The sequence below is a fragment of the Macaca thibetana genome, chromosome 2 (genome assembly GCF_024542745.1).
Source record: "Macaca thibetana thibetana isolate TM-01 chromosome 2, ASM2454274v1, whole genome shotgun sequence".
In the NCBI taxonomy this organism is placed as follows: Eukaryota; Metazoa; Chordata; class Mammalia; order Primates; family Cercopithecidae; genus Macaca; species Macaca thibetana.
In genome coordinates, this window is record NC_065579.1 from 87,549,147 (window position 1) to 87,573,386 (window position 24,240).

Here is a 24,240-nt window from a genome sequence, read left to right on the forward strand (position 1 = left end):
CAGGAGTTCAAGACCAGCCTGGCCAACATAGTGAAACCCGTCTCTTCCAAAAATACAAAAATCTTCCAAAAATACAAAAATGGGCATGGTGGCATGTGCCTGTAGTCCCATCTAATCAGGAGGCTGAGGCAGGAAAATCGCTTGAACGTGGGAGGTGGAGCTTGCAGTGAGCCAAGATTGTGCCACTGCACTCCCGCCTGGGCGACAGAACAAGACTGCATCTGAAACAAACAAAAAAAAAAGATATCAACATACTGCCTCTGACTCTCCACCCTAGTGATTTCAAATGAAAATAGTATTTATTTCACTTTAGTCTTATTCCATTTGACTGATAAAATTGCTTGGATTTTTTCTGACTTTACCTGCACAATTGGGGGATAGACAGAGAAACAGAAAAGATCCTGTGTAGCATGCAATCATTTAGGTGTCCTTCAGATGTTGTTATAGCCATGTATTTTTCCCCGAATGGTCAGAATAACCTAGCATATATCTGCCCAGAGAAAATCCTATCACCTAGACTTCAGGAAGTTGAAGTGCTAATTGATAGGAAGAGATGTTTTTTAAATGTAATAGAAGTTTAAGGAGGAACTAGGCTGTCTGTACCGATGGGACATATTGTCTGTGCTACTTTATGTTGTTATTTATCTTGTTTGAATATGTTTTGTTGCAACTCTATTAAAAAAAAAAAAAAAAAAGCCTGGCGTGGTGGCTCATGCCTGTAATCCTTGGTAGGCCAAGGCAGGTGGATCACGAGGTCATATCGAGACCATCCTGCCCAACATGGTAAAACCCCATCTCTAAGAATACAAAAATTAGCTGGGCGTGGTAGTGCATGCCTGTAGACCCAGTTATTAAGGAGGCTAAGGCAGGAGAATCGCTTGAACCTGGGAGGTGGAAGTTGCAGTGAGCTGAGATTTGCACTGGAGTTGCACTCCAGCCTGGGGACAGAGCGAGACTCCGGCTCAAAAAAATTAAAAATAAAAAGGATCACGCCTGTAATCCCAGCACTTTGGGAGGCTGAGGTGGGTGGATCACGAGGTCAGGAGATTGATACCATCCTGGTCAACATGGTGAAACCCCGTCTCTACTAAATATACAAACAATTATCCAGGTGTGCTGGCGCACACCTGTAGTCCCAGCTACTTGGGAGGCTGAAGCAGGAGAATCGCTTGAGCCTGGGAGGTGGAAGTTGCAGTGAGCCAAGATGGCAGCACTGTACTTCAGCCTGGCAACAGAGCGAGACTCCGTCTCAAAACAAAACAAAACAAAACAGGCTGAGCGCAGTCGCTCATGCCTGTAATCCCAGCACTTTCGGAGCCCAAGGCGGGAGAATTGCTCGAGCTCAGGAGTTCGAGACCAGCCTAGCCAACATGGCAAAACTTGTCCCTACTAAAAAAATACAAAAATTAGCCAGGCATGGTGGCATGTGCCTGTAATCCCAGTTACTCCGGAGGCTGAGGCACGAGAATCGCTTGAACCCGGAAGGTGGAGGTTGCAGTGAGCCGAGGTCATGGCACTGTACTCCAGCCTGGGCAACATGAGGAGACCCTGTCTCAAACAAAAACAAAAAACTCCAATAACAATATCTTACATCTCTGTAAACCCTCGCCTAGTACAGTATCTTGACAATAGTGGGCATATAATAAATATTTGTTGATGATGATGATGGTAAAAGCTGCAATATTAAGTAAATTCAGTGAGATAATTCATGAAAATTCCAAGTATCTAGTGAATATTGGAAGTAGGATATCTGGGGCATTACAGTGAGAAGTGAGGATGGAGATAAATAAGAACATAAAAAAGAAGAGAATACCATATATAAGAGAATGAGTTCTTCTTGATTTTGATATTGCATATTTTATTTCCCTTTGTGTCACTTAAAAAGTGGGGTACAATTTAATATATGACAGGGTACTCAAAATGCAGCCTTAATATTGTTAAATTTCAAGTCTCAAGTTTTATTTGTGGCTTGGGAATGTAGGATGGCATCTCATTTTTTAGATTGTATTATCTGTGACATCCTTTAGCTGCCTTCTTTTTGCTGCCATATTTAGGCCTGAATGTCTGACTTGAAATATTTCAAGAAGTTGGGAACGTTACAAGGGATATATGAAATTCTGAGAGTATGGTAATAGATGAGATACTCTTTGGTCTTAAACCAATTACTAATATACTTTGAATCATGTATCAACTTCTGAAGATGTGGAAAGAGAGTAGAAGAATCTCCTTAAAATTAATATTAAAGAGAATTCGGGCCGGGCGCGGTGGCTCAAGCCTGTAATCCCAGCACTTTGGGAGGCCGAGGCGGGCGGATCACGAGGTCAGGAGATCGAGACCATCCTGGCTAACACGGTGAAACCCCGTCTCTACTAAAAATACAAAAAGAAATTAGCCGGGCGTGGTGGCGGGTGCCTGTAGTCCCAGCTACTCCGGAGGCTGAGGCAGGAGAATGGCGTGAACCCGGGAGGCGGAGCTTGCAGTGAGCCGAGATCGCGCCACTGCACTCCAGTCTGGGCGACAGAGCGAGACTCCCTCTCAAAAAAAAAAAAGTAATAAAAAAAAAAATAAAGAGAATTCGGCTGGGCACCGTGGCTCATGCCTATAATCCCAGCACTTTGAGAGGCCAAGGTGGGCAGATCCCTTGAGGCCAGGAGTTCAAGACCAGCCTGAGCAACATGGCAAAACTGCTTCTCTACCAAAAATACAAAAATTAGCCAGGTGTGGTGGATACGTGCCTGTAGTCCCAGTTACTCGGGAGGCTGAGGCAGGAGAATCGCTTGAACCCAGGAGGTGGAGATTGCAGTGAGTCAAGATCGCGCCATTGCACTCCAGCCTGGGTGACAGAATGAGACCCTGTTTCCAAAAAAAAGACAGAGAGAGAGAGAATTGATGGCTATAGCCAAGTGCCTCAGTCCATCAGTTACTTACTGATAGTCATTTCTGAGGGGTTTTTGGGGTGTTTCTTATTAATGAAAGGGAACAAGACCTAGATAACATGCATGAAAATTTTTTAAATGAATATTACATTTTATAATAGACATTTTGGTGGAAAATAGAGAAGATAGATAAAACATTTTGGCATATGTACATCCTATCCCTAGATTCACAGATACATTATTTTTTCTGTTGGCATGTTTTGTGATCTACTTTTTCACTTACTGTGTGGTTACTACTTCCCCGTGTCGTTAGTCTATATAATTTTTTTTTTTTTTTTTTTTTTTTTTTTTGAGACGGAGTCTCGCTCTGCCGCCCAGAATGGCTGCATAGACTTTGTTCTAGCCAGAAGATGTACTGTGGTTTAACCAATCCCCTCTTACAGGGCATTTAGGTTATTTTGAGTATTTTCTATCAGTACAGCATTGGACATCTGTATAGATAAATCTTTCCACATAATTCTGATTATTTCCTTAGGAGAGAGTACTTTAAAAAAAAAAAAAAAGGACTTGCTGGTCAAACAATATACATATTTTTAAAGGCTATTAATAGATATAGCTAAATTCCTCTCTAGGAATTCTATATTAAGATAATAATTATTTCACCAGGCATTGTGGCTCATGCCTGTCATCCCAATACTTTGAGAGGCTGAAAGATCCCATCTCTACAAAAAGTAAAAAAATTAGCGAGGCATGGTAGTACGCACACATCGTCACAGCTACTCAGAAGGTTGAGGCAGGAAGATCGCTTGAGCCTAGGAGTTTGTGGTTACAGTGAGCTATGATCATGTCACTTTACTCCAAACTTGGTGACAGAGTGAGACCCTGTCTCAAAATAAAGAAGATTTTTTAAAAAGAAAGATAACTATGTTAGAATTCTAACTGTAGTCAAATTCTGTCTTACACCATTCTGACTTAACTCTACAGTCAATAGTATGAAACTCAGCTCTGTAAATGGGGAGGAAATGGAAGATTAGTAACTCACAAAGTACATAGTATCCTTTCAGCTAGAAAAGGGGAGCTTAAGGAGTATTATTGCAAATTACCCCTAATGTTCTAATTGTCCAAATGCAAATTTTTGTTTATCAGTTTTTATTAACATGAGATAGTGCTGTGTACCCTATATGAAATATATTAATTATGTGATTTTGTTGTAGTGTTTATATTAAAATGAAATTATGTAATTTGAATACTGAATTTTTTGCATATTGAAATGTTTTCCTTTTTTTACTTTTAGCCACATAAAGAAGATCCCTAACAGTCATTTCTCAACAATTATATAGTCAACTGATGTAACAATGGTACTAATATTGGGACGCAGACTAAACAGAGAGGATCTTGGGGTGCGTGATTCCCCAGCAACTAAGCGTAAAGTTTTTGAAATGGACCCCAAATCTCTGACAGGTCATGAGTTTTTTGACTTCTCTTCAGGATCATCCCATGCTGAAAACATACTCCAGATATTTAATGAATTTCGAGATAGCCGCTTATTCACAGATGTTATCATTTGTGTGGAAGGAAAAGAATTTCCTTGCCATAGAGCTGTGCTCTCAGCCTGTAGCAGCTACTTCAGAGCTATGTTTTGTAATGACCACAGGGAAAGCCGAGAAATGTTGGTTGAGATCAATGGTATTTTAGCTGAAGCTATGGAATGTTTTTTGCAGTATGTTTATACTGGAAAGGTGAAGATCACTACAGAGAATGTACAATATCTCTTTGAGACATCAAGCCTCTTTCAGATTAGTGTTCTCCGTGATGCATGTGCCAAGTTCTTGGAGGAGCAACTTGATCCTTGTAATTGCTTAGGAATCCAGCGCTTTGCTGATACCCATTCACTCAAAACACTCTTCACAAAGTGCAAAAATTTTGCATTACAGACTTTTGAGGATGTATCCCAGCATGAAGAATTTCTTGAGCTTGACAAAGATGAACTTATTGATTATATTTGTAGCGATGAACTTGTTATTGGTAAAGAGGAGATGGTTTTTGAAGCCGTCATGCGTTGGGTCTATCGTGCCGTTGATCTGAGAAGACCACTGTTACATGAGCTCCTGACACATGTGAGACTCCCTCTGTTGCATCCCAACTACTTTGTTCAAACAGTTGAAGTGGACCAATTGATCCAGAATTCTCCTGAGTGTTATCAGTTGTTGCATGAAGCACGGCGGTACCACATACTTGGGAATGAAATGATGTCCCCAAGGACTAGGCCACGCAGGTGAGAAGACTGTTTTCGAATATAGTTAACAAAAGTTTTAAAAATGTCTTTAAACCTCCTGAATGCAATCTCAGTGTCGTCATTTATATGCACTGTTTACCTGTGGCTGTATATAATTTTAGATTTATTTTGGATTGTATAAGTCACTAGAATGTCTCTCCTAGTGAATTCTAGATTCAACAGTAGCATTTTTTGTTATTGTTGTTCTGTGCTATCAAGCAGTGTAGCAAAGGGTCTTTGCAACTGTGCGTATCTCAACATATTTCTACTAATTTCTCGTAACCTTTGTAGGGCCCCAAACCATTCCACTTTTCTTTCCAAAGAGTCTTTGGATACAGGGTAGCTAAGACTTTAGTAGGCTCTCTTGGACTGCCTCTACTTATAAAAAAAAAAAAAAATTTACTCCTGGGCACAGGGGCTCATGCCTATAATCCCAGTACTTTGGGAGGCCGAGGTGGAGGAGCGCTTGAGCTCAGGAGTTCCGAGACCAGCCTGGGCAACATAGCGAGACCTCATCGCTACTAAAAATAATTAGCCAAGCATGGTGGCACAGCCCTGTAGTCCCAGTTACTCAGAAGATTGAGGTGGGAGGATTTTTTGAGCCCAGGAGTTTGAGGATGCTGTGAGTCATGCTCTTACTGCTCTCCAGCCTGAGCAACAGAATAAGACTCTGTCTCAAAAAAAAGAAAAAAAAAATGTTTGCACATCCACAGACTGGCCTTTGTCCTAACATAGAAGCATGAAATACAGAGGTGAAGTAAATAAGCTGGTATACATTGAATGAATTCTGAGATGTAAAATCCAGGCCTAAAATCTTATTTAATTGCCACAGTTATTACATTTAATATCAATCTCAATTTTAAAAAATCTTTTTTCTGAATGTGAAAATTATGTCATCATTATAGAGAATTTAGAAAATGTATGCTTAGGGGGTAGAATGCAGTTAAATATTGTAGCATATTTGTATCTTCTTCCAATGTTATTTCTATAAAATACCTATAGATTTTAATTCAGAACTATAGAAAAATAATCTCCATGCCTTAATAGTGGAAAGAATATTTATTGTGAATAAGCAATTGTGAGAAATATTAACAGTAAACTATCCTTTTAATCCTTTTAATATTTTTCTAACAAAGCTAATGTTGGTGTTGGTTTTTTTTTAATTGTGGTAAAAAACATATAACATAAACTTTACTGTTTTAATCATTTTTAATTATACATTTCAGTAATGTTAAGTATATTTACATTGTTGTGAAACTAGTATTTTTATTAGTTTATTATTGGTTTATTATTAAGCCATCTCCATTTTGTCTGTAAATTTACTATAGCGTAGCTCATAAACCACATTTTGACCTTAAATTTTGACTATCATTGTTTTGGAATGTTACAGTTCAGCATATTGTGAGATAGCTTGTTTTTAAAATTTATACTAGTTTGAATAATGTATCAATAAAGAAAACTAAACAGCTTCAGAGCTATGTGACTATTAGCTCTTTGAGAACTTGTATGAACACAGAGTATCCCTCTAAAGGGAAAATCACTCCTTTTTCCAAGACAAATAGCCCTGTAGCAGACAGAATGGTCTGAGGTCAGATGGGGCTAATAATACTCAGCCTGCATATCTCATAGGATTAGAGTAGGAACCAAGGGTTATATGTTGTAAAATCAAAATAAGACATTTATTACTAATATTTATAAAGACATAATTTGAATGCAATCAGATTGCAGCCTAACAGTCCCATCACTCCTTTAAAGAAATACTTTTCCTAATTTACTTAATTATTTGATTTCCAAAAATGTATTTTATATTCAGTTTTTAAGGGAACAAATCTATTTCCACAGTGAAACATCTACTTATAAATTGCAGTATCACCTTTCTCTAAGAGACAAGTATAAAAACCAAACTATAGTTCTATTGAATTTGCAGACTCTTAAAAATACGATAGCAGATATTTATTTTATGTGGGCATTACATGAGGAATCCTTTATTTTATAACTCTGTTATCACCTTCTGTCCCTTCTTTCACTTACCTGTTACTGCATGTTTGCTGTGGGAATTAGGAGACTGGAGAGACCACTGGGTGAAACAGGAGGATTTTATATAGGTGGCCACCAGCTTAGCAGATGAACATCTAAAGGCTGAGCAATGAACAAAGACAGGGCTTGACTTTTATTTATGCTATTGAAGTGGGGTGGCTAGCCAGTGGTGCGAAATTTGCAGGGCAGGGAAACCAGGCTTGCAGAAGCAAAAGAAAGGCAGTTAATTATACTGTGACAGATTTTTGCAATTTAGGCATGTTTTGTGACTTTGCCATGTTACAGAGAGAAAAACAGGAAGTTATAAAACCTTTGCAAACTCGCAAAAATAGTTACAAAACTAGTTATGAGAGCAGAACAAAGAATGATGGGATGGGGAGAGAATTTTAGGGGGACACTGAAAGAACTTGTTTTTCTCATACTTGCTTTTGGAACCCATTTTTGGGGGGCTTTGCAGATAATGTTATTATAGCTCCAGCTGGACTTTGGCTGTTCATCTGCTGAGTTGGTGGCCACCTAAATAAAATACTCCTGTTTCACCCAGTGATCTCTCTGGTCTCCTGATTCCCACAACATGTTAGCATTAATCACTAGGAATTTCATTATCTGAACAATGTGTATTATTTGTACAGGTTCTCATCTTTCTGAGAAACTCCAAACTTCTTTGAAAGAGGAGTGATGAATCCACTTCTTCAACAGCAGTTCATTCCTCTGACTTCTGCTCCAGTCAGTCTACTGAAACTCCTCTCAATCAGGTCATCACTGACCTTCTGTTTGTTATTTGCTAGCCTCTCTTCAGTCTTTATCCAGCTTGAGCTCTTTTGAATCTGATATTATTAATTGCCTTATCCATCTTGAAATATCTCCACTGGCTTCTGGAATGCCATTCTCCTCATGGTCCTCCTATGTCTCCAGTTGCTCTTTTTCAATTTAATGGTTCTTACTCCTACATCTAGCCTGAAATATTATCTGCCTGATTCACATCTCTTTGTCTTCCCTTATGTACTTGCCTAGGTGACCTTATCTCATCTATTTTCATGGTTTTAATTACCATGCATGCTGTTGACTACCAAACCAGCCCAGACTTTTCTCTTTCATTCATTCATTCATATTTCTTTTTCAAATTTTATATATCTTATTTATTTTTTATTGTATGTATATATTTCTTTTTAAATTTTTATATATTTTTTACTTGACTATGCATCTTTTTAAAATAACAGGCAAAATAACATTAGCACATTTAAAGTTAATAATAATAATTCATATTATCTAATACGCAACCTGTATTCAGACTCTCCCAGTCTTCCAAACTGTTCTTTAATAAACCTGGATCCGAACTGCGATTACTCACTACATCAGGTTATCTCTATGAAATCTCTTTTACTTCAAAACAGTTTCTTTTTCATGATTCTAACTTGTCAATGGGGAAGTTGTCCAGAAAAATATTCTACCTTTTGGATCAGTCTCATTGCTTCCTTATGGCATCATTTAGCTGTGTTTCCTGGAAACTGGAAGTTGGTTCTATGAGCTTCAGTTAGATGAATATAAGTTAAATATTTATGGCTAGAATTAATCCTATGTAATGTGTATATTATATTGCATCATATTAGGAGTCACAGCATATCTGGGTGTCCCACCATTAGTGATGCAGAGATTAACTCTGGTTTAGGGTGGTGGCAGTCTAATCCCTACAATGTACAGTTAGGTTATACTCTCTTTATCAGCCAGTGTTCCTTTAGTATCTATTCTGTGCCAAGTATTGTCCAGAGCTCAACCCATAATAGAAGTTCTCCCTGTATACCCACATGTCTCTTAAATGACAGAGAAAACCCGAAAATGCATTATATTAAAAACAGTGTGGTAATTAGTTTCCTAGAAAGAGGATATAGGCCAATTTAAGAGCATGAAAGCTTTGATAATCTGCCCTGCCAGTTGTAAACCCTTAGGTGTGTGGAAAAAACAGTAGAGACTAATCACAGGAGTAAATCTTAGAAACAATGGCTGTAGGCTCACACCTGTAATCAAGCACTTTGAGAGGCCAAGTCATGGGGGTTGCTTGAGCCCAGGAGTTCAAGACCAGCCTGGGCAACATAATGACACCCTGTTTCTACAGAAAAAAAAGAAAAAGTTAGCCAGGCATTGTAGTATGCACCTGTAGTCCTAGCTACTTGGGAGGCTGAGTGAGGCAGGAGGATCACTTGCCTAGGAGTTTGAGGTTAACAATGAGCCATGAGCAGGCCATTGCATTCCAGCCTGGGTGGCAGAGCAATACCCTGACTCAAAAAAATTGTATTGGCCGGGCGCAGTGGCTCACACCTGTAATCCCAGCACTTTGGGAGGCGGAGGCGGGCAGATCACAAGGTCAGGAGGTTGAGACCATCCTGGCCAACATGGTGAAATCCCGTCTCTACTAAAATACAAAAAATTAGTAGGCATGGTGGAGTGTGCCTATAGTCCCATCTACTCGGGAGGCTGAGGAGGCTGAGGCAGAGGAATTGCTTGAACCTGGGAGGCAAAGATTGCAGTGAGCCAAGATCGCACCACTGCACTCCAGCCTGGTGACAGAGACTCCGTTTCAAAAAAAAAATTAATTAAAATTTTAAAAATAGACATTCTTCAAAAATGATGATACTGTATAACTGCACTACATCCTCTGCCTTCATTCAGTGTGCCCTTAGCATCTTTTTTTTATTTTATTTTTTTCTGAGACAGGGTCTCACTCTGTCACCCAGACTGGTGTGTAGTGGTGCCATCACTGCTCACTGAAGCCTCCACTTCCTAGGCTCAGGTGATTCTCCCACCTCAGCCTCCCAAGTAACTAGGACTACAGGCATGGATCACCATCTCTGGCTTATTTTCTGTAGAAATGGGGTCTCCCCATGTTGCTCAGGCTAGTGCCGAACTGCTGGGTTCAAGAGATCCTTCCACCTAGGCTTCCCAAAGTGCTAGGATTACAGGCATGAGCCACTATGCCAAACCGCCCTTAGCATTCTTAATTTCCTCTCTTTCCTCCTTTCTTCCTTCGGCCCTCTTCCTGACTCCCCAACATGATTTTGAAACTTGTTTCTAGCTCAAAAGTTTAATATTAGTGTGGAAAACATTTGAGGTAGAAAAAGTTCATATTAATACTTAGATGTGGCCGGGCGCGGTGGCTCAAGCCTGTAATCCCAGCACTTTGGGAGGCCGAGGCGGGCGGATCACAAGGTCAGGAGATCGAGACCACAGTGAAACCCCGTCTCTACTAAAAATACAAAAAATTAGCCGGGCGCGGTGGCGGGCGCCTGTAGTCCCAGCTACTCAGGAGGCTGAGGCAGGAGAATGGCGGGAACCCGGGAGGCGGAGCTTGCAGTGAGCCGAGATCGCGCCACTGCACTCCAGCCTGGGCAACAGCGTGAGACTCCGTCTCAAAAAAAAAAAAAAAAATACTTAGATGTGACCGGGCGCAGTGGCTCACGCCTGTAATCCCAGCACTTAGGGAGGCTGAGGTGGGCGGATCACGAAGTCAGGAGATTGAGACCATCCTGGTTAACACGGTGAAACCCGTCTCTACTAAAAATACAAAAAATTAGCCGGGCGTGGTGGCGGGCGCCTGTAGTCCCAGCTACTCTGGAGACTGAGGCAGGAGGCGGAGCTTGCAGTGAGCTGAGATCGCGCCATTGCACTCCAACCTGGGCGAGAGAGCGAGACTCGGTCTCAAAAGAAAAAAAAAAATTACTTAGATGTATGTTTGGGCTCAGAAATACTTTTGAACTCGGTAGAGAATTAATATGGTAGCTAACTTAAGCAGGTCTTAAATTTCATCTAATAAATATTTGAGTTACCTGTATATGTGCCATCTCAGTATGCTAAGTGCTAGGCTTCAACCCTTTTCATCTGGAGAAAAGTAACTTACTTTTCTGCTTGTGATGGGCCTCTCTGCCCCAACCTCATCCCAACTCATGAATAAACTGTGATATTTACTCTATGGTCCCTAACTGATGTTTCGTATTCCTGACTATTGTTTTAACAGTCTGATTCTGATCTCTAGTACACCTAATTTCCATTTCTTCCCCCTCTTTTACTCCAAATACTGATTTCCATATTTCCCATACCAGCCTAAATACCAAACTTTTAAACTCATGATTGTGTGGTAGTGTGGTTCTGATGCTACTGCTTTCGCATCCTGTCCTGATCCACATGGTTACCACCTACCATAACAATTCCCTGGAAAGAGCCATTTCCCCTGATAGATGCTAATTTTCCATTTTGGTAGGCCTGGGCTGCCTACAAAATGAGGTTCCCAAGAGGAAACATGGATGGCATTAAACTGGGCAAGTGTCTTCTGATATATTGACCATACATGGCAAGTTGTTCATGTCTGAAAAAAATTGATGCCCTTTGCCAGACTCCACTGAGCAATAGACATAGCTAAGACTTAGTAAGTTCATCATTTTGAGGTTGGAATCAGCCATTCAGTACTTGTCTCTTCTAATATTTTCTACTATCTCTTACCTGATAATCAGTTACTATATAGTGATCATAGGAATCTAATTGCCGTATTGAAGGCAAGCCTCAAGTTCCTGTTGAAAACAAATGAGAAGACCAAGGGAGTTCTAAATATATTTTTTCTTAAGAAATAGTGTTTTATGATTATTTAATAAATCCCTTCATTCTGTATTTTACAGGTGATAAAACTGAGGCACAGTTAACTCACTTGCTCCTAGTCACAAAGCTAGTTAGTACCAGAGCCAGGGCTCAAAGTTAGTGTTCTGAATTCCTATTCCAATCCCACTGAAGAATGCTATTTTCCTATATTATAGGATGAGTGGCCTACAGTCTATATATATATACACACACATATATATGTTAATTCAATGTTGTTTTGAACTCAAATATTTTTACATAAAGAGTATACATTGTAAATCTCCCTCTGCTTGACCCTTCAGAGAACCCTTGATTCTGCTCTCAAAGGATACCTTTATTACTAGTTTTTTGAACCTCTTTTAGAAGTATTCTTTGTATAGCTGGGCATGGTGGCTCACGCCTGTAATCCTAGCACTGTGGGAGGCTGAGGCGGGCAGATCACCTGAAGTCAGGAGTTCGAGACCAGCCTGGCCAGCATGGTGAAACCCTGTCTCTACTAAAAATACAAAAATTAGCTGGGCGTGGTAGTGGACACCTGTAATCCCAGCGACTTGGGAGACTGAGGCTCAAGAATCACTTGAACCCAGGACTCAGGTTGCAGTGAGCTGAGATCGCAGCATTGCTCTCTAGCCTGGATGACAGGCGAGACTCTGTCTCAAAAAAAAAAAAACAAAAACAGAACTATTATTTGCATAGTTGTGTGTGAATGCCTCCTTACTTCTTTTTATGCAGATAGTGGGGTACAGCACTCACCTTGCATTTCCCACTTAAAAGTATTTTGGAAACTGTTCTATATCATCACATATAGATCTCATTATTATTACTATTATAGAAAATGTCAGACTTGTTCTTTTGAAAGAGCTGTATGGTGTCCTACTTATGGATAAACCATAATTTATTTAATCAATCTCTTTATGGATATTTAGGTTGTTTCTAATTCATTTTTTTGCCATTGCAAACGATACTTAGTGAATATTCCTGTACATTGTCTTTGTGTACATTACACTGTTAATTTATAGTTTGAATTACTAGAAGTAGACTTGCTCAGTCATAGGATATTTGCATTTTAAATCTTAACAGGTATTGTAAAAATTGCCTTTCAATTTATACTTCAGCAAAAATAAGAAAGTGCCTATTTTTGCACTCCTTTGCCAGTATAATTTATTTACATTAGTTTTTATAAATCTTTGCTACTCTGCAAAGTGAAAGTGTTATCTCATAATTTTCATTTACATTTCCTTCCTTCCTCCTATTTTTTTTTTTTTTTTCAGATTCTTGCTCTGGTTGTCCAAGCTGGAGTACAGTGATGCAGTCGTAGCTCACGGCAGCCTCAATCTCCCAGACTCCAGCAGTCCTCCCGCCTCAGCCTCTTGAGTAGCTGGAACTACAGGCGTGGGTCACCATGCCCTGCTAATTATTATTTGTTTTTTGTAGAGACAGGATCTCACTCTGTTGCCCATGCTGGTCTCAAACTCCTGGGCTCAAGTGATCCTCCCACCTCGGTCTCCCAAAGTGTGCATTTACTTTTTTAGTGTAAATGATTGAGCATCTTTTCCTGAGTTTGAAAGTCATTTGTAGGTTGTTGGTTTTTTTCTGCAATCCATTGAACTCTAGTGTATCCAAATTCTGATTGCAAATAGAAACAAACTCACCAGCTCAAGCATAAAAGGGAAATGTATTAAAAGGATACAAGAGTCCGGGCACAGTGGCTCACACCTACCTGTAATCTGAGCAATTTGGGAGGCCGAGGTGGGTGGATCACTTGAGGTCAGGAGTTCGAGACCCGCCTGGCCAACATGGTGAAACCCTGTGTTTATTAAAAATACAAAAATTAGCTGGGCATGGTGGTGCATTCCTATAATCCCAGCTGCTCTGGAGACTGAGACAGGAGAATGGCTTGAACCCGGGAGGAGGCAGAGATTGCAAGATTGTGCCACTGCACTCCAGCCTGGGCAACAGAGAGTGAGACTCCGTTTCAAAAAAAAAAAAGATACAAGAATCAGTGCCTTGTAGGACCTAGGAGCAAAAATTCGATAAGACCTCAAAGAAGACTGGAACAGGCTACTAAAAAGCTATCAGAAACCATACAGTGCCTTCTCTCTACCTCTTGCCTCTGCTTTTCTCTGCATGTCTGCATCATTCCCTCCCATTAGTCTGGCAGAATATGGCCATACATAGGTTTGGGGTTGACATATTACAAGTTCTGTCAGTCAGAGAGAATGAATCTGTCCTTCTCTTGGGGAGACATAATCTCTGACATAGCAGACAACATTTTCTGGATATTTACCTATGGTCATGGGAGCAGAATCATGTAGCAGAAATGTGATGACTGAAAATCCCGTTCCGTACTAGCTTGAGCACATACTCAGTAGTAACCATTAATAGTAAGGTGGTGGTGTTCTTTTTGTTCTTTTGTTCTTTCTTAACAAAAATAAGCAATATGTTAATTGGAGAAAATTTAGAGAATGAGAGAAGCAAAAATTATTACCCAAATTTTCAGCTCGAAAAGGTAACATTGTAAACCTTTGGCATTTTTCTTTTCTTTTCTTTTCTTTTTTTTGAGACGAGGTCTCCCTCTGTCACCCAGGCTAGAGTGCAGTGGCGCGATCATGGCTCATTGCAGCTTAGACCTCCCTGGCTCAAGCGATTTTCCCACCTCAGCCTCCTGAGTAGCTGGAACTATAGGCACACACCACCATGCCTGACTAATTTTTGTATTTTTTGTAGAGACAGGATCTCCATATGTTGCTTAGGCTGGTCTCAAACCCCTGGGCTCGAGTGATCCTCCCCCTGTTTTAGCCTACCAAAGTATTCTCTCTTTTTTTCTGTATGAATTTATTATTTCATTTACAGGGTTGTGATCTATTTCATAGTCTGTTTTTACCAGTTAGTATGTGGTAAATGTCTTTCTATAACATGAGTATTCTGCAACCCACCCATCCCAACATTTGTTTTTAATTTTTTACCATTAAGTAAGATGAGCATCTTTGTGGCTACATATTTAAGCATGTCTATGATTAGTTTCTGATGATAAATTCTTAGATAATTGCCAGTTTTGAAAAGTTGGCATTTTGAGTCTTTTGATCAATATAGCCATTTTCATATAGAAGCAGTCCTACCTATTACAGTTTCAGGTGGAAAGCCTTACCACACAAATTGATACTGTGTCCTCAACCAAATTTAAAAGCTCTGGCCCGGCGCGGTGGCTCACGCCTGTAATCCCAGCACTTTGGGAGGCTGAGGCGGGCAGATCACAAGGTTAGGAGATTGAAACCATCCTGGCTAACACAGTGAAACCCTGTCTCTACTAAAAATACAAAAGCAATTAGCCAGACGTGGTGGTGGGCTCCTGTAGTCCCAGGTACTTGGGAGGCTGAGGCAGGAGAATGGCGTGAACCCAGGAGGCGGAGCTGGCAGTGAGCTGAGATCGTGCCACTGCACTCCAGCCTGGGTGACAGAGCAAGACTCCGTCTCAAAAAAAAAAAGCTCTAAGGCTTATGGCTGGTGTAAGTGTCTAATGGGGTCATTTATATTGGTGAATTCACCATGATCCAGTGATTCCTCTAGGCTCAGGAACTTTTTCTTTTTATACAGTAAGAATAGATCAGACTATTAGAGGCAGACTTAACATTAAGAATGACAGACCAATTACTCATCTCCTAGTCTGTATATATCTGTTTGCAATAAGAAATGGAATTAACAAGCACCTCTAGGCTCAGGAACTTTTTCTTTTTATACAGTAGATCAGACTATTAGAGGCAGATTTAACATTAAGTATGACAGACTAATTAACTCATCTCCTAGTCTGTATATATCTGTTTGCAATAAGAAATGGAATTAACAAGCAGGCTACCTATTTTAAGTCAATCTGCCCGGTAATATTCTCTAACTATGGACAAGTCACTACATGGGAAGCCCAAGTTTTCAAAGGTCATTTGGCAAGCATGGAATTCAAACAGAGTTAGCAGACCTTTAGAACTGAAGTCCTCTCAGCTAGTATATAGCTTGAGGAAGTCTCACCCACCATCAAAACATTCTTGCCAAAAGACCAATACTATTCTAGGTAGCTTAGCTTAGATTGTCTCTCCCTTAGATAATAACCTGAATGGGCACAGCAAATGTTTGCCTCTGTGATTATCATTTACTCTTTGATTCATTTCTTTATTCATTTACTTATTGCTTCTACAGCTGACCTCCCCTTTTTTGATGCATAGTCTCTTTTAGATAAATTAATACACTGAGTTTGGTAACTGTCATATCTTAAAGACTAGAGAACCATTCTGTCTCTTTAAGGCTTAAAATCTCGTATCTCTATTTTAGTTCATTATTTTGATTTGATGGTTTGATTTTCAGGTATTTCTGGGTTTTAGAATAGTGAACAGACTATATCACTAATATCTCTCCCTTCTCCTCCCCAATTTCATACTACATGGACATACTTCCTTTCCTATTGTATATGTTTTAAAAATATATATTCAGATATTCTTATTAGCCAGGATCACTTTTCAACACTTTTTTTGGCACTCCTCATGTCTAGCATATTTGGCATTAATTATAAGTAGGTCAGTTATTTCAGCCAGCAATTCCTCTATTTTACCTTTCAAGATATTTAAATTGAATCCAATAATTACTACATTTTTAAATGTGGTTTAGAATATCCTGTGGAATTTTTTTTTTTTTTGAGATGGAGTCTTACTCTGTCACCCAGGCTGGAGTGCAGTGGCACAACCTCGGCTCACTACAACTTCCGCCTCCTGGGTTCAAGGACTTCTGCCTTAGCCTCCCGAGTAGCTGGGATAACGGGTGCCTGCCACCACACCCAGATAATTTTTGTATTCTTAGTAGAGGTGGGAGTTTCACCATGTTGGCCAGGCTGGTCTTGAACTCTTGACCTCGTGATCTGCCCGCCTAGGCCTTCTAAAGTGCTGGGATTACAGGCGTGAGCCACCACGCCCAGCCCTATCCTGTGGATTTATGATTGTTTTATCTTTCACGTAAATCAAAGAACATGAACTTTTAATTTGATATTTTCTCAAATTTATGATAAAAGAAGATTTTTAAAAGATGTATTACCATTGTAAAAAGGATAATTTGGTCATCACACTTTCCTAGAAGTAAATGGAGAGAATTAATACTGAAGTAACAAATATTTGTTATTGCATCATAGCAGAAAATCAGATTTTTTTTTTTTTTTTTTTTTTTTTTTTTTGAGACAGAGTCTCTGTTGCCAGGCTGGAGTGCAGTGGCACAATCTCGACTCACTGCAACCTCCACCTCCTAGGTTCAAGAAATTCTCCTGCCTCAGCCTCCCGAGTAGCTGAGACTACAGGCGCACGCCACCATGCTCAGCTAATTTTTGTATTTTTAGCAGAAACGGAGTTTCACCAGGTTGGCCAGGATGGTCTCGATCTCTTGACCTCATGATTCGCCCACCTCAGCCTCCCAAAGTGCTGGGATTACAGGTATGAGCCACTGTACCCGGCCTGGATTTTTTACTTTAAAGAATTAATGAAGCTGGGCATGGTGACTCATGCTGTAATCTTCGTGCTTTGGGAGTCCAAGGCAGGAGAATGACTTGAGCGCATGAGTTTGAGACCAACCTGGGCAACATTGTGAGACCTCGTCTCTACAAAAAAAAAAAATTTAAATTCACTAGATGTGGTGACATGTGCCTGTAGTCCCAACTACCTGGGAGGCTGAGGCAAGAGGCTCACTTCAGCCAGGAGTTGGAGTGGCAGTGAGCCACGATCTCGCCACTGTACTCTAGCCTTGGCAATAGAGTAAGACCTTGTCTCTATTAAAAAAAAAAAAAAAGAATTAATGAAATACAGTGACATGACATTCACTCTAGAAACAGATTACATGGGTATCCAAAATTTTATTTATGCTATACTATCATCTTGCCTGCCATTTTGTTTTACTTGCCATTATCAGCTGGAGTAACCTATTTCCTTTAAGGCCATTAGCTCTCTGCCTGAGATAAGTATTTCTCCAAGCTCAAGAAATAATGCTTTTATTGGGTTAACAGTCTCTGATGAGAACATCAGATATAGCTAAAAGCCATTTGGTTGCAAATAGGATATTTAATACAAGTAAAACTACTAGCTTGCTAATCCTTTCAGATAGACACACGTTCTAGCAGACATTGAAGTTACCCTTTATTTATTGGTACTAAATATTTTAGCAATTAGCTTTTCATGCTGTTTTCTCTTTCTGTTCCAAAGTACAAAAACAGATAACATATGTTTATCGGGCTAAGAAGTCTTGAAAAAGGCAAGCAAGTTAAAAAAAGGGAAAGTATAAACCAAGTAATGTGCAATAAGGAAAGGATAAAACAATATCCTATGATATATAATCATTACTCTGGATTTTATATTAAGACAGTTAGAAGTGATTTAACTTCAGTGACTAACAGTGTTCGTTTTGATTAACCAATAAATAAGACTTTGAGGAATATCACCTTTTTTTGATGATTTGTCTTAGATTTTAAGTGTGTTTTAGGAAATGATACTTAATGGAAAGAATGATAAATCAGTAGTTATACTACTAAAGTATCTGGTGCTGTGCTCTCTTTATTTTTAATATTTTTATTTTGGAATTACTTGGAAAATAGTAAATAGTACTGATAATATTTGGGTCCTTCTGTTGATGTTTTACTGAATACTAGGTAAAGGTTATATAATTTCCTGGATTCCTAAAAGTACTTTTGGTTGCATGTATGGAGAGAATTCTTTTCTCCCATATGTATTTCTGATTTTATAATGGAAAAAGTATGCCTGGCATAGAATAGGTAAGTGATTTGGTTAGTTGACATAGCTCTGAGTAAATATAGCTAGAATAGCTCTGTTAAAAGAGACGCGCCAGTATTACTTGTTTTTTTCCTACTGTAATTGTGTAACAGCACACTGACTAAAATTACAAATCAGTGTTCTGATGTGGGTTTTTTTTTCCCCCTCTATATTTAAGTAAGAGAAGAAGGATTGTTGGCATTTTTCTTGTGAGACTTAACTTGTAGCAACCATAAAATGTAAATATGAAACATTTTCATTTAGATTATATTTGTGAAAAATATAAAAGCTAAATAATTTTAAAATTCCTAAACTATCAATTGAACCTTAAGAACAAAAAAATTGTGGATAAGCTTTTGGTTATTCCTGTCTCTATTTTAAATTTTTAAAATGACAGAAGCTAGTGATTAACATAAACATTAGAATTCTTTTAGTGGTGTATAAAGCTGTTTTTTGCATTCTAAAAATAGCTCAGGCTCATTATTGGTTTGGAAATTTGTAATGAGAGAAATGGGGGGAGCCACACAATTCAGAGACAACTATCTTTAGCATTTTGGTGTATTCTTTCCAGATACACTTTTTAGATAGTATTGAACATGCCTAATGTACAATTTTTCATCTTGCTTTTCTCCTTTAACATTCTTTATTATAAACTCTGTTAGCCTTTTTAGTGATTACCCAATATTTTGAGTTGGATTACCTTAATTTACTTGACTTTGTATTTTAAATATTAATTTCTAAACAAGTACATATACATATTCCTTTAAAGGGTGCTTGAATTATACTATGAATTAATTTTTTAGAACTAGCAAGCTGATGAAAAAGCACCATTTTCCTACAGTTAGAAAAAAATGCATTATCTTCCCTTGTGTGGTTATGCATATCTGAATCACTGCAAAACTGCATTTGAAAGTCATCCTTAATATTCCCAGGGTTCTGATTGGGTTAGATAGGATTTTTGGACTGCTTCACAATTTTCAGGTCAAAACCAATAGTAAAAAATACCAACAGAAATTTTCTGTGGAATAATGATGTCACTAGCTCCCCTGTAAAGGTTCTCAAAGTAAGTAATTTCCAGCCTGTACTGTTTGGCACATGCACAGAGAAGAAACTTAACTGTTTATAATAGTGTGTGGTTTGTTTTTAGAGTTTTAAGAAAAAATCTTGAGAATATTTTAATGTAATATTATTTATGTACACTAATTATTATTATTTTAGGTCCACTGGCTATTCTGAGGTGATAGTTGTCGTTGGAGGATGTGAGCGAGTTGGAGGATTTAATCTTCCATACACTGAGTGCTATGATCCTGTAACAGGAGAATGGAAGTCTTTGGCTAAGCTTCCAGAATTTACCAAATCAGAGTATGCAGTCTGTGCTCTAAGGAATGACATTCTTGTTTCAGGTAAATATAGAATTATTACAGTAGCTACTTTTAATTTGGACACAGCTTCATTATTTTAAACATCCACAGTGTCTTAAAATGTGAATACTCCCACTTTAGGAAGATCAGTTTACAACAAATAAAACCAAGCATGACTTTTTGCTCTTAAAAACAGGTACAAGGCCAGGCACGGTGGCTCACACCTGTAATCCCAGCATTTTGGGAGGCCGAGGCGGGCAGATCACCAGGTCAGAAGATCGAGACCATCCTGGCCAACATGGTGAAACCCCATCTCTGCTAAAAAAATAAAAAAATTAGCCGTGTGTGGTGGTGGGCAACTGTAGTCCCAGCTACTTGGGAGGCTGAGTCAGGAGAATCGCTTGAACTCAGGGGGTGGAGATTGCAGTGAGCCGAGATTGCGCCACTGCACTCCAGCCTGGTGACAAAGTGAGACTCAGTCTCAAAAACAAAAAACAAACAAAAAAAAACAACAAAAAAAACACAAACAGGTACAAGATGACATGGAATGATTTACAAAAGATCCACCAGAAGATGCCTTTAATCATGTCATATTTTAAATGCTCTCAAATGCATGTAGAATATGCTATAATTTTTTAAACGTTACCTCTTTGCATGTCAGAAGTACTCGTAGAATTAAGCATCTCTAATTCACCCATGTTTTTGAAATTCTCCCCAAAGTTTATGAAATAAGATTTGCTTTAAAATTCTTAACTTGAACTTCTTTATGATATGTGATATGTTACCTTTAAAATTAGAAAATAAAATGACAGACTTATACAAAGTATAACTATAGTGTCTATGATGGGAAGTCTGTTAATTGGTAAAATAATTTCACCAGCTTTGCAGATTATTGTATATATTATCCACACTGAGAAATATAACAATACATACTTTATTTTTCACAATAGTATGCTTTTTGAAAAATGGGTGATTTAAAGAACAAACCTTTAGAATAATACCATTATTTGGGTGCTTCCGATGTCTTACTCTTAAACTAATAATGTTTTATGTTTGTAAAATTCACATCCTGTATTTTATTATTTTGGATCTATAATTATCACGTATCAAGATAACAATTGGTAAAGTTTAAATTTGCTCTGTAGAACTATTTCCATTAAACTTCAAGAGGTCTTTATTGAGCTGAATTCTCAAATTCTTGAATTAGATGAATGAATTCCATGTTTTCTTTACCTATGCCTTGGTGGCACAGATCTCTTGGTGACAGCTATATTGTGATAAATTATTGTGTGTACATTGTTTTGCATTTAAAGGTGGAAGAATCAACAGCCGTGATGTCTGGATTTATAACTCACAGTTAAATATTTGGATCAGAGTTGCCTCTCTCAATAAAGGCAGATGGCGTCACAAAATGGCTGTCCTCCTTGGTAAAGTAAGAGAAACCACTTTTTATTACTATTGCTGGTACATTTCCAAAGTAAATACCACAGCTGAATCTTTCATTTTACTCACCCTCTGGGTATTTTGGATTCAAATTGTATTTCCTTCCATTTCTAACCTCAATAGATAAACCAAAGATATAAACAATATGACACTGTACTTTTGAATGGATATTTTGTTCTCCTAATTTGGAATTCATGGCAGTGCAGCACATTTCTCTTCTCATGCATCACTGGAGTCCAAATGCCTAAGAAGCATTGGAAAATAAAGGAGTTACATCAGATACAGACAGGCCAATGTCTAACCCATGCAGTTTGTTTTCTTTTTACTAACTTTGCCAGTCAGGCAGAGATATATTTATCCAAAGTCATGTATTTTATCTTTTTTATTTTAAATAAATATTAAGATAAACTCACTAACAGGCCGGGCACGGTGGCTCACGCCTGTAATCCCAGCACTTTGGGAGGCCGAGGCGGGCGAATCATGAGGTCAGGAGATCGAGACCATCCTGGCCAATGTAGTGAAACCCCATCTCTCCTAAAAATACAAAAAATAAGCTGGGTGTGTTGGCGTGCGCCTGTAGTCCCAGCTACTCAGGAGGCTGAGGCAGGAGAATTGCTTGAACCCGGGAGGCGGAGGTTGCAGTGAGCCGAGATCGCACCACTGCACTCCAGCCTGGCAACAGAGCGAGACTCCATCTCAAAAAAAATTTAAATTTAAATTTAAAAACTCACATTTCTAAAGAAAACCTATTCTTGACTGCAGCTAATGATTATTATAAACAATACGTTACTTGGGTTTTGAACCATCTACTGTCTGTAGGAACCTGAGAATCAAACTTTCTTTTTGTTTTTTGAGACACGGTCTCACTCTGTTGCCCAAGCTGGAGTACAGTGGCATTATTTAGCTTGCTGCAACTTCTGCCTTCCCGGTGCAAGTGATTCTCCTGCCTCAGACACCTGAGTAGCTGGGATTACAGGTGTTCGCCACCACACCTGGTTAATTTTTGTATTTTTAGAGACAGGGTTTCGCCATGTTGGCCAGGCTGATCTCCAACTCCTGAGCTCAAGTGATCCTCCCACCTCGGCCTCCCAGAAGGCTGGGATTATAGTCATGAGCCACCGCACCTAGCCAGTTTGCAAACTTTTTAAAAACAACTACAGGTGGAGTTTCCAAAATGCTTGGGACCAGAAGTGTTTCTGATTTGGGATTTTTTTTTTCTTTTCTTTTTAGACAGGTTCTCACTCTATTGCCCAGGCTGGAGTATAGTGGTGCCATCACTGCTCACTACAGCCTTGACTTCCTGGACCCAAACTATCCCTTCTACGTCAGCCTCCCAAGTAGCCAAGGCCACAGGTGCACACCACCACGCCTGGCTAATTTTGTATTTTTTGTAGAGATGGGGTTTCTCCATATTGCCCAGGCTGGTGTCGAACTCCTGGGCTCAAGTGATCTGCCTGCCTCAGCCTCCCAAAATGCTGGGATTACAGGCATGAGCCACTGCACCAGGCCAAATATTTTGGATTTTTTTCATATTGTGGAATATTTTCATTGTATTTGTTGAGCATCCCAAATCAAAAAATCCAAGATCTGAAATGTTCCAATGAGCATTTTTCCTTTGAGCATTAATGTCATCACTCATAAAGTTTCAGATGTGGAACATTTTGGATTTCAGATTTTTTAGGATTTGGGAAGTTCAACCTGTATACTCTCTTTTAAAAAGTCATATCTAATACAAAAATTTATTACATAACAGATGAAAATACAGTAGTTGTACCAAGGATTACCTTAGAGTCTTTAGCTTCTCTCTGCCCCCATCTCCATATGCTCGTCCAAAACCACCTCAAATTAATGAACAACTAAAAGCAGCATACTTGCTTTCGCATATGTCTTCTGCTGATCTCCTAGCACCCCCTTCTAAAAAGATTGCTGTCTCATAGGCCTTCCTATGGAGACAGTTAAGTACCACCACTGAAAAAACAAAGCTCTAGTTGAAACAGAAATGGTGATCAGGAACCTTTCTTGGTCAGCCTCTTATTAGTCCTCCTTCCTCTCTTTCCCCACACAGGTTTCTTAAAACCTCTATACTAGGCTGAGCGCGGTGGCTCACACCTGTAATCCCAGCACTTTGGGAGGCTAAGGTGGGCGGATCATGACGTCAAGAGATCTAGACCATCCTGGCCAACATGGTGAAACCCTGTCTCTACTAAAAATACAAAAATTAGCCAGGTGTGGTGGCCGGCACCGGTAGTCCCAGCTTCTCGGGAGGCTGAGGGAGGAGAATCGCTTGAACCCAGGAGGCGGAGTTTGTAGTAAGCCAAGATTGTGCCACTGCAGGCAGTGTTCTGTTGGGAACCTAATTTCATAGCAGTAGGTGAGCAGCCACTGAGCGAGCTCTACTGCCTCAACTCCACCTCCTGTCAGATCAGCACACATTGGATTCTCATAGGAGCATGAACAGCACATATGAGGGAAATCTAGGTTGTAGCTGCTTATGAGAAGAAGCTAATGCCTGATGATCTGAGGTGGAACAGTTACATCCCCAAACCATCCCACCACCACCATTCCCCCACCCAGACCTGTGGAAAAATTGTCTTCCATGAAACTGCTCCCTGGTGCCAAAAAGGTTGGGGACCACTGTGTAGAATACTAGAGCTTCTCAAAACAGAGTTTATGTTTTTATTTTTTGAGATAGGGTCTTGCTGTGTTGCTGAGGCTGTAGTGCAGCAGCACAATCATGGCTCACTGCAGCCTCGACATCCTGGGCTCAAGTGATCCTTCCACCTTAGCCTCCCTAGTAGCTAAGACTGCAGGCACACACCATCATACCCAGCTAATTT

General features: G+C 39.4%; 1 protein-coding gene across 11 annotated transcripts in view; it reads left to right on the top strand.

The window, feature by feature from the left end:
* Positions 1-24,240, top strand: part of LOC126948402 (kelch-like protein 24) — a 172,850-nt gene that overhangs the window by 10,509 nt on the left and 138,101 nt on the right. For 9 of the 11 annotated variants that reach the window (XM_050780153.1, XM_050780155.1, XM_050780163.1 and 6 more), the window contains 3 exons: positions 4,171-5,151; positions 19,818-20,002; positions 21,274-21,392. In XM_050780153.1, coding sequence (XP_050636110.1) covers positions 4,232-5,151; positions 19,818-20,002; positions 21,274-21,392 — 1,224 coding nt within the window. In that variant the 5' untranslated portion in view covers positions 4,171-4,231. Of the gene's footprint in view, positions 1-4,170; positions 5,152-7,820; positions 7,944-19,817; positions 20,003-21,273; positions 21,393-24,240 lie in introns of those variants that run through there. The other 2 variants (XM_050780157.1, XM_050780166.1) reach the window with 1 other exon arrangement.